Below are 15,370 nucleotides of genomic sequence, written 5' to 3'. Positions count from 1 at the left end.
AGGGGGAGGGTCAGAGAGAGAAGCAGGCTCCACGCCGAGCAGGGAGCCCGATGCGGGACTCGATCCCGGGACTCCAGGATCATGACCTGAGCCGAAGGCAGTCGCTTAACCAACTGAGCCACCCAGGCGCCCCTATTTATTTGACAGAGACAGCAAGAGCAGGAACACAAGCAGGGGGAGTGGGAGAGGGAGAAGCAGGCTTCCCACTGAGCAGGGAGCCCGATATGGGACTCGATCCCAGGACTCTGGGATCATAACCTGAGCTGAAGGCAGACACTTAATGACTGAGCCACCCAGGCGCCCACCATTTTTTTCTTTTAAAGTCTATTTTGTCTGATATTAATAGAGATACTCCAGCTTTCTATGGTTGCTGATTGAATGGTATCTTTTTGTTACCTTTTACTTTCAACCCTTTTGTACATTTAAGTATACAGTGTGTGTCTTATAGATGGTATATACTGTCTATATCCAGAAACTATCTAACCTGAAAATCTTTGCCTTTGATAGGATTTTAATCCATTTTATTTTAATGTTATTATTAAGATAGTTGCATTTATGCTTGTCATTCTCATTTTTGTTATCCATATATCTCATGTCGTTTTTATATCTCTAATCTTCTGATACTACTTACTTTTGTATTAAGTAAATACTTTGTAGGGCAAATTTTTAGTATCTATAATGCTGTTTTTACTACATTAGTTGAGTTATTTTCTTAATAGTTGGTCTGAAGTTTACCATACACACCTTAACTTATCAGATCTACCACAGATTTAATCTATCACAGATACTAATTTAATTCTAGTGTGATATAGAAAAATATTACTATAGGTCTTTCTCTCTTCCCCTCTTTTTTTGTGCTTATGTTGTACATGATAGAATATACATTATGTAAATAATATATAATAACTATATATGCATATGTTTGAGATATAAATGCCACTCATTTTAAACAACAAAACATTATTATTAATTACTAAAAAATAGTTCAGGAGGCTAAAAGCAAAAACACAAGAAATAACTAGTATTGGCAAGGATGTGGAGAAAAAAGAACCCTTATGTACTGTTGGTGGAAATGCAAATTGGTGCAGCCACTGTGGAAAACAGTATGGAAGTTATAAAACAGAATATTACTCAACCATAAAGAAGAATGAAATCTTGCCATTTGTAACAACATGGAAAGACTTAGAGGGTATAAGGACAAGAGAAATAAGTCAGTCAGAGAAAGACAAATACTATATGATTTTACATGTAGAATTTAAGAAACAAAACAAAATTAGAAAGCAACAAAATACAACAACAAAAAAACCCAAACTCTTAAATACAGAGTACAAACTGGTGGTTGCCAGAGGGAAGGTGGGTGAGAGATAGTTGAAATCCATAAAGGGAATTAAGAGTACATTTTTTTTAAAACATTTTACTTATTTATTTAAGAGAGAGAAAGAGAGAGAGTATGAGGGAGGAGGGGCAGAGGGAGAATGGAGAAGCAGACTCCCTGCTGAGCAGCGTGTTGGGTGAGGAGCTCAATCTCAGGACCCCAAGGTCATGACCTGAGCCTAAGGCAGACACTAAACCAACTGAGCCACCCAGGTGCCCCAAGAGTACATTTTTTTGATGAGCACTGAGAAATGTATAGAATTGTTGAATCATTAAAAAAAAAAATTGGCTTGTCAGTACAATTATAACTTTTTGATAAATAGGTAATATTCTTTGTTCAAATGATGCATAAATACCTGAATTTATTAATTTCATCTTTACAAAGAGCTTCATGTTGACATCCACTTTCTTCATAATCAGTTGTATTTTGCAAGACCATCTTGGAATACATAGACACCAATATCCCTTATTGTCTTCTTTAGTCAAACAACTGCATTCATTTGCACACATCTATAAAAAAATTTAAAAAAAAAGAATTTTGTAAATGTCCATTGCATTACAACATTACAGTCATTTCAGTTTGAAGTTCATGCTTTCCTTTGTATATTAAATTCATGTTTTCCTTTGGCAAAGATAAAATAAACTCAGTTTTGATTTATTTCAAAATCATTTTAAACAGTCATATTCAGTTTATTTATGATGGAAATATATACATTGTAAAAAGCTAAATAAATCAACATCCATTATTCAGTTGTTTTAAAATATCTTTAATGTAATTTGAATCAAAATTTTATAGACATTGCTTATATGTTAGCTGATACGGTGGCAGTAGCACTCTCCTGATAACCAGATCCATGAAAAAACTGTTTCCTTTATCATTAGTTTTTTCTCCTTCAGTGAGTTATTTGGACTCATGTTTGAACTGAGTATAACATTTTACTGACTCCTTTATTAAAAATGAATTACATAAAATCTTTAACGTATCTTTATTTCATATTTGCATGGAAGTCATAATTTTACCTGTTTAAAAAAACATATATCATTTTAACCATTTTAGAGGTCTTTCACAAATACGCCCAGTGTATTTACCTTAAAGGATTAAGTAAATTTTGTCGCCAAAGTGCATCTCTTATGACAGCTTAAAACCAGGCATATCTTCTCCTAACTCTCAGAAGTGAATTCAAAACCACAATAGAACTTTGATAGTTCCCCTTTTTTTTTTCATTTTCCTCTCAATACTTTTATGTTTCCTTTATGGTGTTGGTTTATAACCAATAAATTATTTCTTAACAATGGCTACAATGATTACAAATTTAGTTTCATGGGCTGATCCTTTGGTGATAGATCAATGATTTATAGAAATCTAATCTCTGTTGGGTAAGAGTCAACTGAGAATTTCTTTCTCCATTTTTCTATTTGGAGCTCTAGTAAATTAAGAATTTTTAGTCTACTGGGAAAGAGAACATCTCTTTGCATGGACAGGTACTTTTTTTTTCAAATGCTATTTACCCTTAGCCTACAGCTAAAATATTATAAATTCAATCCCTCAGTTTTCTCTACATGTGTTTGTATGTCTGAGTGTTTGTACTTCAGAAAAAAATATTTATCCCTTACTGTTTGAATGTGTAATCATTTTCTATATGCAGGGGATATTTGTTGTACAGTTTCTTAAATCAAAGCGGTACTGTTAAAATTTGCTTCCAAAGTTAAATTAGCACTTACAGAAGGAAATAATTATTAACATTTTATAACTTATATTATTCTCTCTTCATATATATTATATAATAATGTATAATAATATATGTATACAAATATACACATATTATTAGCTTTTTCTGAAATTTGTGATTATATTACACTTTATCAACCCAGTTACGTTAGTGTGTAGTTTTTATAAAAAACAAGGATATTATCTTTTCATTACCTCAGTAAAATAATCAAGTTAGGAAATTAACTTTGATATAATATTATATTTTATAACCAATAAATTTTATTCCAAATTTTCCAATTATTCTAATATACTATATACAAATCCAACATACAAATTCTCTTCCTTCAACATGACTAGAAAATACAAAGCACCAAAACTTCAAATTACCCAGAAGTAGAATGCACACATAAGCACAAGTGATTAATGATTTTGTTTTTACTCCTTGTTGGTCTGTACTGTTTTGTAGAGATTGTATTGGAAAGTTTGAATTTGCATGCCTTCCATTATCTTGTTTACTTTGAAAGTCCTCTTAGTTGATTTGATTCAATTATGAAAGCAATACAATTTAATTAGTCATTCTACAATCCAATTCCTCTTGTGCTCTGCACACACACGTTTTCTTCATTTCTTGTAAAAAGCTTTTCAATTTTTTTCTTTTTATTTTTCTGAAGTTTTTATTTTTATTACAGTTAGTTAACATACAGTGTTATATTAGTTTCAGGTGTACAATAATTTAACCCTTCTATATATCACCCTGTTCTCATGACAAGCGCCCTCCTTAATTCCCATCACATATATAACCCATCCTCCCACCCACCTTCCTCTGGTAACCATCAGTTTGTTCTTTATATTTAAGAATCTATTTTTTGGTTTGCCTTTCTCCCCCTTTTTTTTTTCCTCATTGCTTGTTTGTTTTGTTTCTTAAATTCCACATATGAGTGAAAGTATATGGTATTTGCCTTTCTCTGACTTATTTTGCTCAACGTAATACTTTTAGCTCCATCCATGTTTGTGCAAATGGCAAGATTTCAATCTTTTTATGGCTGAATAATATTCCATTGTATATATATACCACTTCTCCTTTATCCATTCATCAGTTGATGGACATATGGGCTCTTTCCATAATTTGGCTATTGTAGATAATGCTGTTATAAACATTGGAGTGTGTGTATTCCTTTAAATTAGTATTTTTTTATTCTCTGGGTAAATAACCTAGTAATGCAATTGCTGGATAGTAGGATAGTTCTATTTTTAACTTTTTGAGGAAACTCCATACTGTTTTCCACAGTGGCTGCACCAGTTTGCATTCTCAACAACAGTGTAAGAGGGTTTCCCTTACTCCATATCCTCACCAACACCGGTTGTTTCTTATTGATTTTACCCATTCTGATAGGTGTGAGGTGATATTTCACTGTGGTTTTAACTTGTACTTCCATGATGATCAGTGATGTTTGAGTCTTTTCATGGGTCTGTTGGCCATCATATGTCTGTTGGCTGTCTTCATTGGAAAAATGTCTATTCATGTCTTCTGCCCATTTTTAATAGGATTATTCATTTTTTAGGTGTTGAATTTTATATTATCATTGTACTTTCAGCATGCATAGTCCTGTTAAATTGTCTGTTTTTACGGTCTGCTTGTTGGGGGAAATTATATGGGTTTTCAAAAAAGTGGAAGACTAGGCTGCACAGTCAAGTGTAGTCCCTCAGGACAGGGCCATTTTTTGTGGCTATCCCCTTTTTATTATTCAGACTTTGACACTATGTCTCTAACAGCAGCTTCTGTACTCATTGACTGTCTCCACTTGTAGCACCTGCTCCATTTTCCTACTTGGTTATGTCGTTTGTTTCGGGGGCCTAGTCAGGAGTACATAGATTGATCCATTTGGCTCATTCAAACTGCTAAAGACCAATGCTTCCCACATACTGGGTTTCTATACCTTTTGCTTGTTTGTTTGCATCTTTTTAGTATAGTATGGGATGATTCAATACAACATAAGGAAAAAATTAAACACTACCAACTTACCATCCTGAAAGCCTAGAGTCTGTGAAGATTTGTGTATACTTAATTCTCAATTTCTACTAAAAAATATTTAAAAATGCATAATTTGCTATTTTATAATGAAGAGAAAAATGCCATACACTAAAGACTTATTGTATTTTCAATTATTATAAATCTAGGTCACTAAATAATACATAATAAAATCTTAGAAAAAATAATGTTTTAACAACAAGGAATAATAGTGCAGAAATCAGATTATGGCAAACTATTACTCCACATAAAAATATACTTTCTTTTTTGCTTTATTTTCCCAAAATAATTATTACTGGGATTTAAGAAAACCTGAAAGAACTAAAAGAAAACTTGTCTAATGAATTTTCCTCAAAATAATATATAAAAAAAAATACTATCCTTGGTGTAAAGATTGTAATATGAACACCTAAATTACACTGAAAGCTTTGTTAAGACTCTTTTAGTACATGTTGAAGATGGTTAATTTTTCTTACTGCAATTATTTACTATCTCTAAAAACCATTGCAAGTAATTGCTGCAATTGAAAAATACTTAATTTGGTGTTTCAGCAGTGTTTCTCATCTGTTCATATAGTCTAGTCTTCTACTAAAATTTTAGTTTTCTATAATTAAATTTAGACATAAGAAAAGGTCTCCCAGAAAAACTTATAAGACAGTAAATTATATCAATGGGTACATACAAAGTTGAATCTACGATGCACATTTAGGGGAAAGATTTCTCAATTTTTGAATATATGGAAAATCAAGAAATCTACTTCAATAAGTCCATTAACCCTCTGAAATTTTGTGCAAAACATTGTGCTTGTGTGTGCATAAGTTATTGTGAGAGAACTATTTCTAGCTTTCATCAGATTTTCAATGGATTCTGATTAAAAAAAAAAGAAAGAAAGGTTGAAATCTACTCATGTATGCCCAAGATTAGAGTAAGAGAAATTACTCTGGGAAGTTCAGCACTTACATGTATTAATATGTGATTACTATTATACTAATCATTATAATTATTATAATCAACTTATAATAGTTAACTTATAATTATATTATAATTAATAATTATTAACATCTGTAATTGTACAAAAAGCCAATATTAAAAACATACATGAAAAATGGAATGAGATTTTATTTTATTCTTGATAATTAAAGAATATTTATTTGATAAGGAAATGTAATATAGTCATAAATCTGGGCAAAAGATAATCTTTTCTTCCCAAGGGGAAGAGAAGTAAAACAGTATGGGAAAATCCTTTTATGGGAATTCATTATTACTGATGTAGGTAGGTAACACAATACTACACACAAAATTAACTTAGGCTGAATAGAAGTTAAGCTACAAGAATATTTAAAACATACTTCAGAAAAATGTTCTGTATATATAAGTAAATGACTAAATAATGGTATCATTTCATGGAAAATCATATTTTTGTATAAATTAATTTGCCACTTCCATATTATATTGGTAAAATCACTTAGTAAAGAGATACCAAAGGGGAGAAACTCTAAGACCTCATATATGACATATTTACCATTTGTTGGCCCATGTCAATTAAATAGATCTGTAGGGGTGCCTGGGTGCCTCAGTCGTTAAGCATCTGCCTTCAGCTCAGGTCATGATCCCAGGGTCCTGGGATGGAGCCCCACATTGGGCTCCCTGCTTGGTGGGAAGCCTGCTTCTCCCTCTCCCACTTCCCCCTGCTTGTGTTCCTGCTCTCTGCTATCTCTCTCTCTGTCAAAAAAAAGCTTTAAAATAAATAAAAAATAGATCTGTAAAGAGACTTCACCCATAGGAGTGAGTGACTTCTTTATAAGATATGTAGAAACCTGGGTTCTTAGAAAAGTATTTGTCAAAGTAAAAATTGCACTAGACAAAATTCAACAGGGAAGAAAGGCTTTATTCAAGACTATTGTAATAGAAGAGAGAAATGGAACTCAACTTTGCGGAAACAAGACAAGAAAGATTTTAAGTGCTGGCATTAGCTAGAGGAAAACTACTGGAGGAAATTAGGGGAGAGACTGATCAATGAAATGAGTAAGGTACATTGAGTTATTCTTGAGTTTACAAAGGTTTTGCTTTGTTAGTGGGCCTTCTGTGTTTGCTAATTGGTGCCCACTGAAGTTAGGCTCCTACTCTCTCACAGGATGTTTACATTTACATCTCTCTCTCTCAATGTTTACATTTCAAAGAAATAGTTCCCATGTCCTTAAGAAAGACAGTTCCTGGGTCCTAAAACTGGCAAGAGGAGGAAAGTCGATTTGCATATATTTCAGAGAGACAGAAAATGAACTTATAATTGCAAATTTTCTGAAGTAAATGCTCTAAGAAAAAGGAGACCAAGGGTCTTTAGTCAATAAGAAACCTATCTAAAATTCAGTTAAGGTGAGGGGAACATTAAGAATGCCTTGGTTATATTCCTAGCTAAATAAAAACATATTTGGATGAATTAGAATCCACATTTATACTGGCTTGGACCATAAAAAATACTGAAATAGTTAAATCTGGTAAAGATCTTTCCTATTCCAACTTTTAGTGTCCGTCTGTTTCTTCTGCGTGTTTTTTTTTTAAAGATTTTATTTATTTATCTGAGACAGAGAGAATGAGAGAGAGAGAGAGCACATGAGAGGGGGGAGGGTCAGAGGCAGAAGCAGGCTCCCTGCCGAGCAGGGAGCCCGATGCGGGACTCGATCCAGGGACTCCAGGATCATGACCTGAGCCAAAGGCAGTCGCTTAACCAACTGAGCCACCCAGGCGCCCCTGTGTGGTTTTAAAAGCATTCTCTGTCCCCAGTAACTCATAATAATATATAATCTCAGAACCTTTTTGTAGCAAAAAATGTAAAAGAAAAAAAAAAAAGAACTCACTTATATTTATGTGCTTTCCTTCCAGAAGTGTTTGCATTTAAAAAGACCTAAAGAGAGGACATTTTTTAACACAAAGAAAGGAAAGAATACTTTTGGAATTTTAGTCTTTGATGATAAGAACTGAAATGAACCAAATTTCCTGTCCCATATTTAAAAATACTGAGAAAAAAATATATATAAAAAACTTACTCTTTGCTCCATGAAATACTTTTTCTTGGAAAGTAAGACTGTGAACCAACTAAAATAAGTTATTTACCAAGCATAAAACCTTGTTCATGAACCTCACTTTAAGATTCTCATCACATTCTGTCCACCAGTACAAAGCTTTATTCATGAACTCTAAGCAATTCTTACAAGTACCCACCCCCTACAATTAAGGCTCTAGAACATATAAACATCTTTCCATAAATTCTTCCTCTGAGACACTAGTAAGAGTCTATTAGGGGTTGTTTTCGATTATTGCGGCAAATCTAAAAGAATTAGTTTCTCTTGATCAACAGAATTGTCTGGTGGTCTTTTGGAGGCTCAGTTGTGAACAAACACAAAATACTGCAAAATCCAATTAAAATACTCTCACTACAAAAGCTCACAACACTAGACCACAAACAGTGCACTACTCTGGGACCACTGGACATTTATCTCTCCTTAGCTGTGACAGGGACATAGATATAGTATCAGGTCTGAGCTCCAATTTATTTTCATCAAATTCCCAAATGTTATTTTTTTTTTCTTTTAAGAATAAGGAAACATTTTAGGAATCCTTTGATTATGTGATCCAATTTGATCCAAAGAGAAAAGCAATTTCCTCACTTCTCTGGTGAGTCTAAAAGAGTATTCTCCTGGAAGAGGACAAGCATAGCTCTCACAGTTTCATCATTCAGATGACCTAAATAAAAATGAGTTGAGAAAGTCACAGTAATCTACATTCCTTGAACACAGTTTTCCTTGAGTCACCTTTTCAAAATCTTGTAAACACTTGTCCAGCTCTTAGTTTGGACTGACTGCTCTTTGGTAGGTTTTGGTGACATGAAATTGCACAGGCACCTACTAAGTTTTCATGGGGCCTTCTCAGTCTCATAAGCTTCAATACCACACATTCCTCCCTTCATGTTGTTAAGTCAGATACATATCTCTCTAATTGCTATAACTTCTCAAAGGGCAAGCTGAAATTGCTGGGGCCACTCTGGAGAGAATTTGACATGAACAAGATCATTCATTTGATAGATATATTAGAACCAAAAAAGAAAGACTCTCATGAGGAGACTCTCCATCCCATGAGTCTAATAGAGAGATTACTCTGTTGAATGCACAAGGCCCCTCTTTCCTTTTCATGCTTCTGGGATTAATAAGCACTAGATTTTTAATTATATTGCTCAATGGAATTATCAAGGATGTGAGTTATTGTTTAAACTGTTACTAAACTATCCAAAGAACTGGATACCTGAGAACAGAATGGGAAGATGGAGTTTATTGAGTAGATAATTATAGTACACTTTCAAGAGTGTTTAAACTATCTGTAATAATAAGTTGTGTATATGTGTATGTGTGTGAAAATGAGCTTTTCTGCATTTAAGCCTCTCCTGCTCTTTGAAGATAGAAGAAAATTAACCTTTAATAGTCATGTATTTGCCTGAAGCTAGCTCCCCATTGTTTTTTCATTTGCTATTTCATCTTTTCTTTTTTGATTGGGAAATTTTTTTTTAATTAATTTATCATAAATACATTTTCTATCAATATATGTACATTTTAGGACTATTGTTCAGATAAACATTCAAAAATGAAAGGAAAAGGACAATGATTAACTGTGCTTTATATATTTTTCCCTTTGCCAAAAATTTAACAAACAGAAAATGTGTACCTGTGTGTGTAATATAATTAGTCTTTTAGATGAAAAGAAAATTATGCCCTTAGAAATCTGGCAAAGTCAAAAGTCTTGCTTTTTTTAATATATGAATGCTGAGGTTTATTTACATTAAAAAGAGCTTATGTAATTTCCCAATAAATAAATGAATCCTTAGGCAATTAGAATGATTTAATCTATCTTTTAAAGAACTATTCTAGATTAGAGGAGAAGAGGGTGGCAGAGGAGTAGAACTAAATTTTGTCTGGTCCCAGGAATTCAGCTAGATAGGTATCAAACCATTCTGAACACCTACAAAGTCAACAGGAGACCGAAGAAAGGAATAGCAGCAACTCTATAAACACAAAAGTGACCACTTTCTGGAAGGTAGGACATGCGGAGAAGTGAATCCAAGGGGATATTCAGGAAGATAGATGGCGGGGAGGGGGACTCTGTCAGCCGCTACCAGAAAGCGATAGAGCAGCTGAGCCCCAAATCGGAAATTTTAAAAGTCGGCTCCGCTGAAGGACATGGCTCCAGTGGCTAAGCGGGGGCTGGAACCCTCGCTGGGACAGTGTGGTCTCAGGACCCTCAGGGTACAGGAAGACTGGGGGTACCTGAGGGTGGCAGAGCTCCCAGGAATAGGAGCAGGGAAGCCAGCTGCAGAGATGGAGCCGAGGAGTGGGCTCTCAGCTCGGGGTTGCCATAAACTGTGATCCACAGCAGTCGGGCCACTGCTCTTCCAGCAGGGACCCAACAAGTGGCAGATGGGGGAGACTCCCCTTCCTCCCCAGGGAGGAGCAGCGCAGGAGCGCACCACAGGGATCTGCTGGGTTTGGAGACTCCACACTGGGTCATGTGCCAGAGATAGAAATGCTGGGTCACAGACTGGGTGAGCACAGAGTGGGGCCAGAGACTGGGGAGACAGGAGTGACTGACTGCTTTTCTCTGGGGGTGCACTGAGGAGTGGGGCCCCGAGTTCTCAGCTCCTCTGGTCAGAGATTGGGAGGCCACCATTTTCACTCTTGTCCTCCAAAGCTGTATGGAAAGCTTGCAAGGAACAAAATCTCCCGAGAGCAAACCCAAGCAGATTACTTAGCCCAGACCGGGCAAGGGCGGGGCAATTCCACCTCCGGCAAAGACATTTGGGAACCACGGCAACAGGCCCCTCCCCCAGAAGATCAGCAAGAACAGCCAGACAAGACCAAGTTTACTGATCAATGAGAATGGCAGAACTCCAGTGCTAGGGGAATACAACACATAGAATTCATGGCTTTTTTCCCATGATTCTTTAGTCTTTCAAAGTTAATTTTTAAAATTTTCTTTATTTTTTTCTTTTTCTATTTTTTTAAAAAATTTTTCTTTTTCCCTTTTTCAACCAACATCTTATCAATCCCTTTTTTAAAAATCTTTTTTATTTTTCATTTTTAGAGTCATATTCTATCCCTTCATAGTAGTTAACCTTATTTTTGGTACATATATAAGTTGTTCTCTCTTTAAAATTTTGGGATACAGTTTCTTCTAACAGACCAAAATATACCCTAAATCTCTAGTGTGTGGCTTTGTTCTAGTCTCCTGACTGATCACATTCTCTCCCTTTTATTTTTTCTAATTTTTCTTCTTTCGTTTTTCAACCAACTTCTTATCAATTCCTTTTATGAAATCTTTTATAATTTTCATCTTTACAGTCATATTCCATCCCTTCATCGTATTTACCCTTATTTTTGTACATACATAAGTTTTTCTTTCTTTAAAATTTTGGAGGCACTTTGTTCTAACAGACCAAAATACACCCAAAATCTAGTGTGTGGCACTGATCTATGCACCAGCCTGATCATATTCGGTCATATTCTTTTTTTTTTAATCTTTTTTTTTTTCTTTTTTCTTTCTTTCCCTTTCTTTTCCCCGGTTGCAGGTCTCTTCTGATTTGTTTAGTGTATATTTTTCTGGAGTCATTGTTACCTTTTTAGCATTTTGTTCTCTCATTCATCTATTCTCCTCTGGACAAAATGACAAAACAGAAAAACTCACCTCAAAAAAAAAAGAGCAAGAGGCAGTACTGACTGCCAGGGACCTAATAATTACGGACATTAGTAAGATGTCAGAACTAGAGTTCAGAAAGACGATTATAAAGAAACTAGTTGGGCTTGAAAAAAGCATGGAAGATAATAGAGAATCCCTTTCTGGAGAAATAAAAGAACTAAAATCTAACCAAGTCGAAATCAGGAAGGCTATTAATGAAGTGCAATAAAAAATGGAGGCTCTAACTGCTAAGATAAATGAGGTAGAAGACAGAATTAGTGATATAGAAGACCAAATGATGGAGAATAAAGAAGCTGAGAAAAAGAGAGATAAACAGTTACTGGATCACGAGGGTAGAATTCAAAGATAAGTGACACCATAAGATGAAACAATATTAGAATAATTGGGATCCCAGAAGAGGAAGAAAGAGAGAGGGGTGGAAGGTATATTGGAGCAAATTATAGCAGAGCACTTCCCTAATTTGGGGAAGGAAACAGGCATCAAAATCCAGGAGGCACAGAGAACCCCCCTCAAAATCAACAAAAATAGGTCAACACCCTGACATCTAGTAGTAAAGCTTACAAGTCTCAGAGACAAAGAGAAAATCCCGAAAAGAGCTCAGGACAAGAGGTCTGTAACCTACAATGGTAGAAACATTAGATTGGCAACAGACCTATCCACAGAGACCTGGCAGGCCAGAAAGGACTGGCATGATATATTCAGAGACTAAATGAGAAAAATATGCAGCCAAGAATACTATATCCAGCTAGGTTGTCATTGAAAATAGAAGGAGAGATAAAAAGCTTCTGGGACAAACAAAAACTAAAAGAATTTGGAAACACGAAACCAGCCCTCCACGAAATATTGAAAGGGGTCCTCTAAGCAAAGAGAGAGCCTAAAAGTAACATAGATCAGAAAGGAACACAGACAATATACAGTAACAGTCACCTTACAGGCAATACAGTGGCACTAAATTCATATCTTTCAACAGTTACCCTGAATATAGATGGGCTAAATGTCCCAATCAAAAGACACAGGCTATCAGATTGGATAAAAAAAAACAAGACCCATTGATATGCTGTCTTCAAGAGACTCATTTTAGACCCAAAGACATCTCCAGATTGAAAGCAAGGGGTGGAAAACCATTTACCATGCTAATGGACATCAAAAGAAAGCTGGGGTGGCAATCCTTATATCAGAAAAATTAGATTTTAAACCAAAGACTATAATAAGAGATCCAGAAGGACACTATATCCTACTTAAAGGGTCTATCCAACAAGAAGATCTAACAATTCTAAATATCTATGCCCCTAACATGGGAGCAGCCAATTACATAAGCCAATTAATAACAAAAGCAAAGAAACACATCAACAACAATACAATAATAGTAGGAGACTTTAACACCCCCTCACTGAAATGGACAGATCATCTAAGCAAAAGATCAACCAGGAAATAAAGATTTTAAATGACACACTGGGTCCAATGGACTTCACAGATATATTCAGAACATTCCATCCCAAAGCAACAGAATACACATTCTTCTCTAGTGCCCATGGAACATTCTCCAGAATAGATCACATCCTAGGTCACAAATCAGGTCTCAACCGGTACCAAAAGATTGGGATCATTCCCTGCATATTTTCAGACCACAATGCTTTGAAACTAGAACTCAATCACAAGAAGAAAATCAGAAAGAACTCAGATACATGGAGGCTAAAGAGCATGCTACTAAAGAATGAATGGCTCAACCAGGAAATTAAAGAATTAAAAAATTCATGGAAACCAATGAAAATGAAAACACAACTGTTCAAAAAAAAGAAAACACAACTGTTCAAAATCTTTGTGATACAGGAAAGGCAGTCCTAAGAGGAAAGTATATAGCAATACAAGCCTTTCTCAAGAAACAAGAAAGGTCTCAAATACACAACCTAACCGTAACACTTTTTTTTTAAGATTTTATTTATTTATTTGAGAGAGAGAGAGAATGAGAGAGAGCACATGAGAGGGGGGAGGGTCAGAGGGAGAAGCAGACCCCCTGCTGAGCAGGGAGCCCGATGCGGGACACGATCCAGGGACTCCAGGATCATGACCTGAGCCGAAGGCAGTCGCTTAACCAACTGAGCCCCCCAGGCGCCCCCATAACCGTACACTTAAAGAAGCTAGAGAAAAAACAGCAAATAAAGCCTAAACCAAGCAGGAGAAGAGAAATAATAAAGATCAGAGCAGAAATCAATGAACTAGAAACCAAAAGAACAGTAGAACAGATCAACGAACCTAGGAGCTGGTTCTTTGAAAGAATTAGTAAGATTGATAAACCCCTAGCCAGACTTATCAAAAAGAAAAGAGAAAGGACCCAAATAAATAAAATCATGAATGAAAGAGGAGAGATCACAACCAACACCAAAGAAATACAATTATAAGAACATATTATGAGCAACTATATGCCAGTAAATTAGATAATCTGGAAGAAATGGATGCAATCCTGGAAAAGTATAAACTACCAAAACTGAACCAGGAAGAAATACAAAACCTGAACAGACCCATAACCAGTAAGGAAATTGAACCAAAAATCTCCCAACAAACAAGATCCCAGGGCCAGATGGCTTCCCAGGGGAATTCTACGAAACATTTCAAGAAGAATTAATACCTATTCTACTGAAACTATTCCAAAAAATGGAAATGGAAGGAAAACTTCCAAACTGATTTTATGAGGCCAGCATTACCTTGATCCCCAAACCAGACAAAGACCCCATCAAAAAGGAGAACTACAGACCAAAATCCCCGATGAATAGGGATGCAAAAATTCTCACCAAAATACTAGCCAGTAGGATCCAACAGTACATTAAAAGGATTATTCACCACGACCAAGTGGGATTTATCCCTGGGCTGCAAGGTTGGTTCAACATCTGCAAATCAATCAATTTGACACAATACATTAACAAAAGAAAGAACAAGAATCATATGATCCTCTCAATAGATGCAGAAAAAGCATTTGACAAAGTACAGCATCCTTTCTTGATTAAAACTCTTCAAAGTGTAGGGATAGTGGGTATATACCTCCATATCATAAAAGCCACCTATGAAATATCCACAGTAAATATCATTCTCAATGGGGAAAAACTGAAACCTTTTCCCCTAAGGTCAGGAACATGGCAGGGGTGTCCACTATCACCACTGTTATTTAACATAGTACTAGAAATCCTAACCTCAGCAATCAGACAACAAAAAGAAATAAAAGACATCAGGATAGGCAAAGAAGAAGTGAAACTCTCACTCTTCGGAGATGATATGATACTTTATGTGGAAAACCCAAAAGACTCCACCCCAAAACTGCTAGAACTCATACAGGAATTCAGTAAAGTGGCAGGTTATAAAATCAATGCCCAGAAATCAGTGGCATTCCTATATACCAACAAGAAGACAGAAGAAAGAGATATTAAGGAGTTTATCTCATTTACAACTGCACCAAAACCATAAGATACCTAGGAATAAATCTAACCAAAGAAGCAAAGATAGTGTACTCAGAAAATTACAGAATA

At 35.3% G+C, this 15,370-nt stretch overlaps 1 protein-coding gene across 1 annotated transcript in view; it reads right to left on the bottom strand.

Annotated features, from left to right (window-relative positions):
• Positions 1–1,711: 1,711 nt before the first annotated feature.
• EYS (eyes shut homolog) overlaps positions 1,712–15,370 on the bottom strand; it is a 160,187-nt gene continuing 146,528 nt past the window's right edge. The window contains 2 exon segments of the mRNA XM_021692127.1: positions 1,712–1,809; positions 1,812–1,884. Coding sequence (XP_021547802.1) covers positions 1,712–1,809; positions 1,812–1,884 — 171 coding nt within the window.

The sequence above is a fragment of the Neomonachus schauinslandi genome, chromosome 8 (genome assembly GCF_002201575.2).
Source record: "Neomonachus schauinslandi chromosome 8, ASM220157v2, whole genome shotgun sequence".
NCBI lineage: Eukaryota > Metazoa > Chordata > Mammalia > Carnivora > Phocidae > Neomonachus > Neomonachus schauinslandi.
The sequence above is the reverse complement of the archived record's forward strand: the minus strand, read 5'-3'. Positions and strand labels throughout refer to the sequence as shown.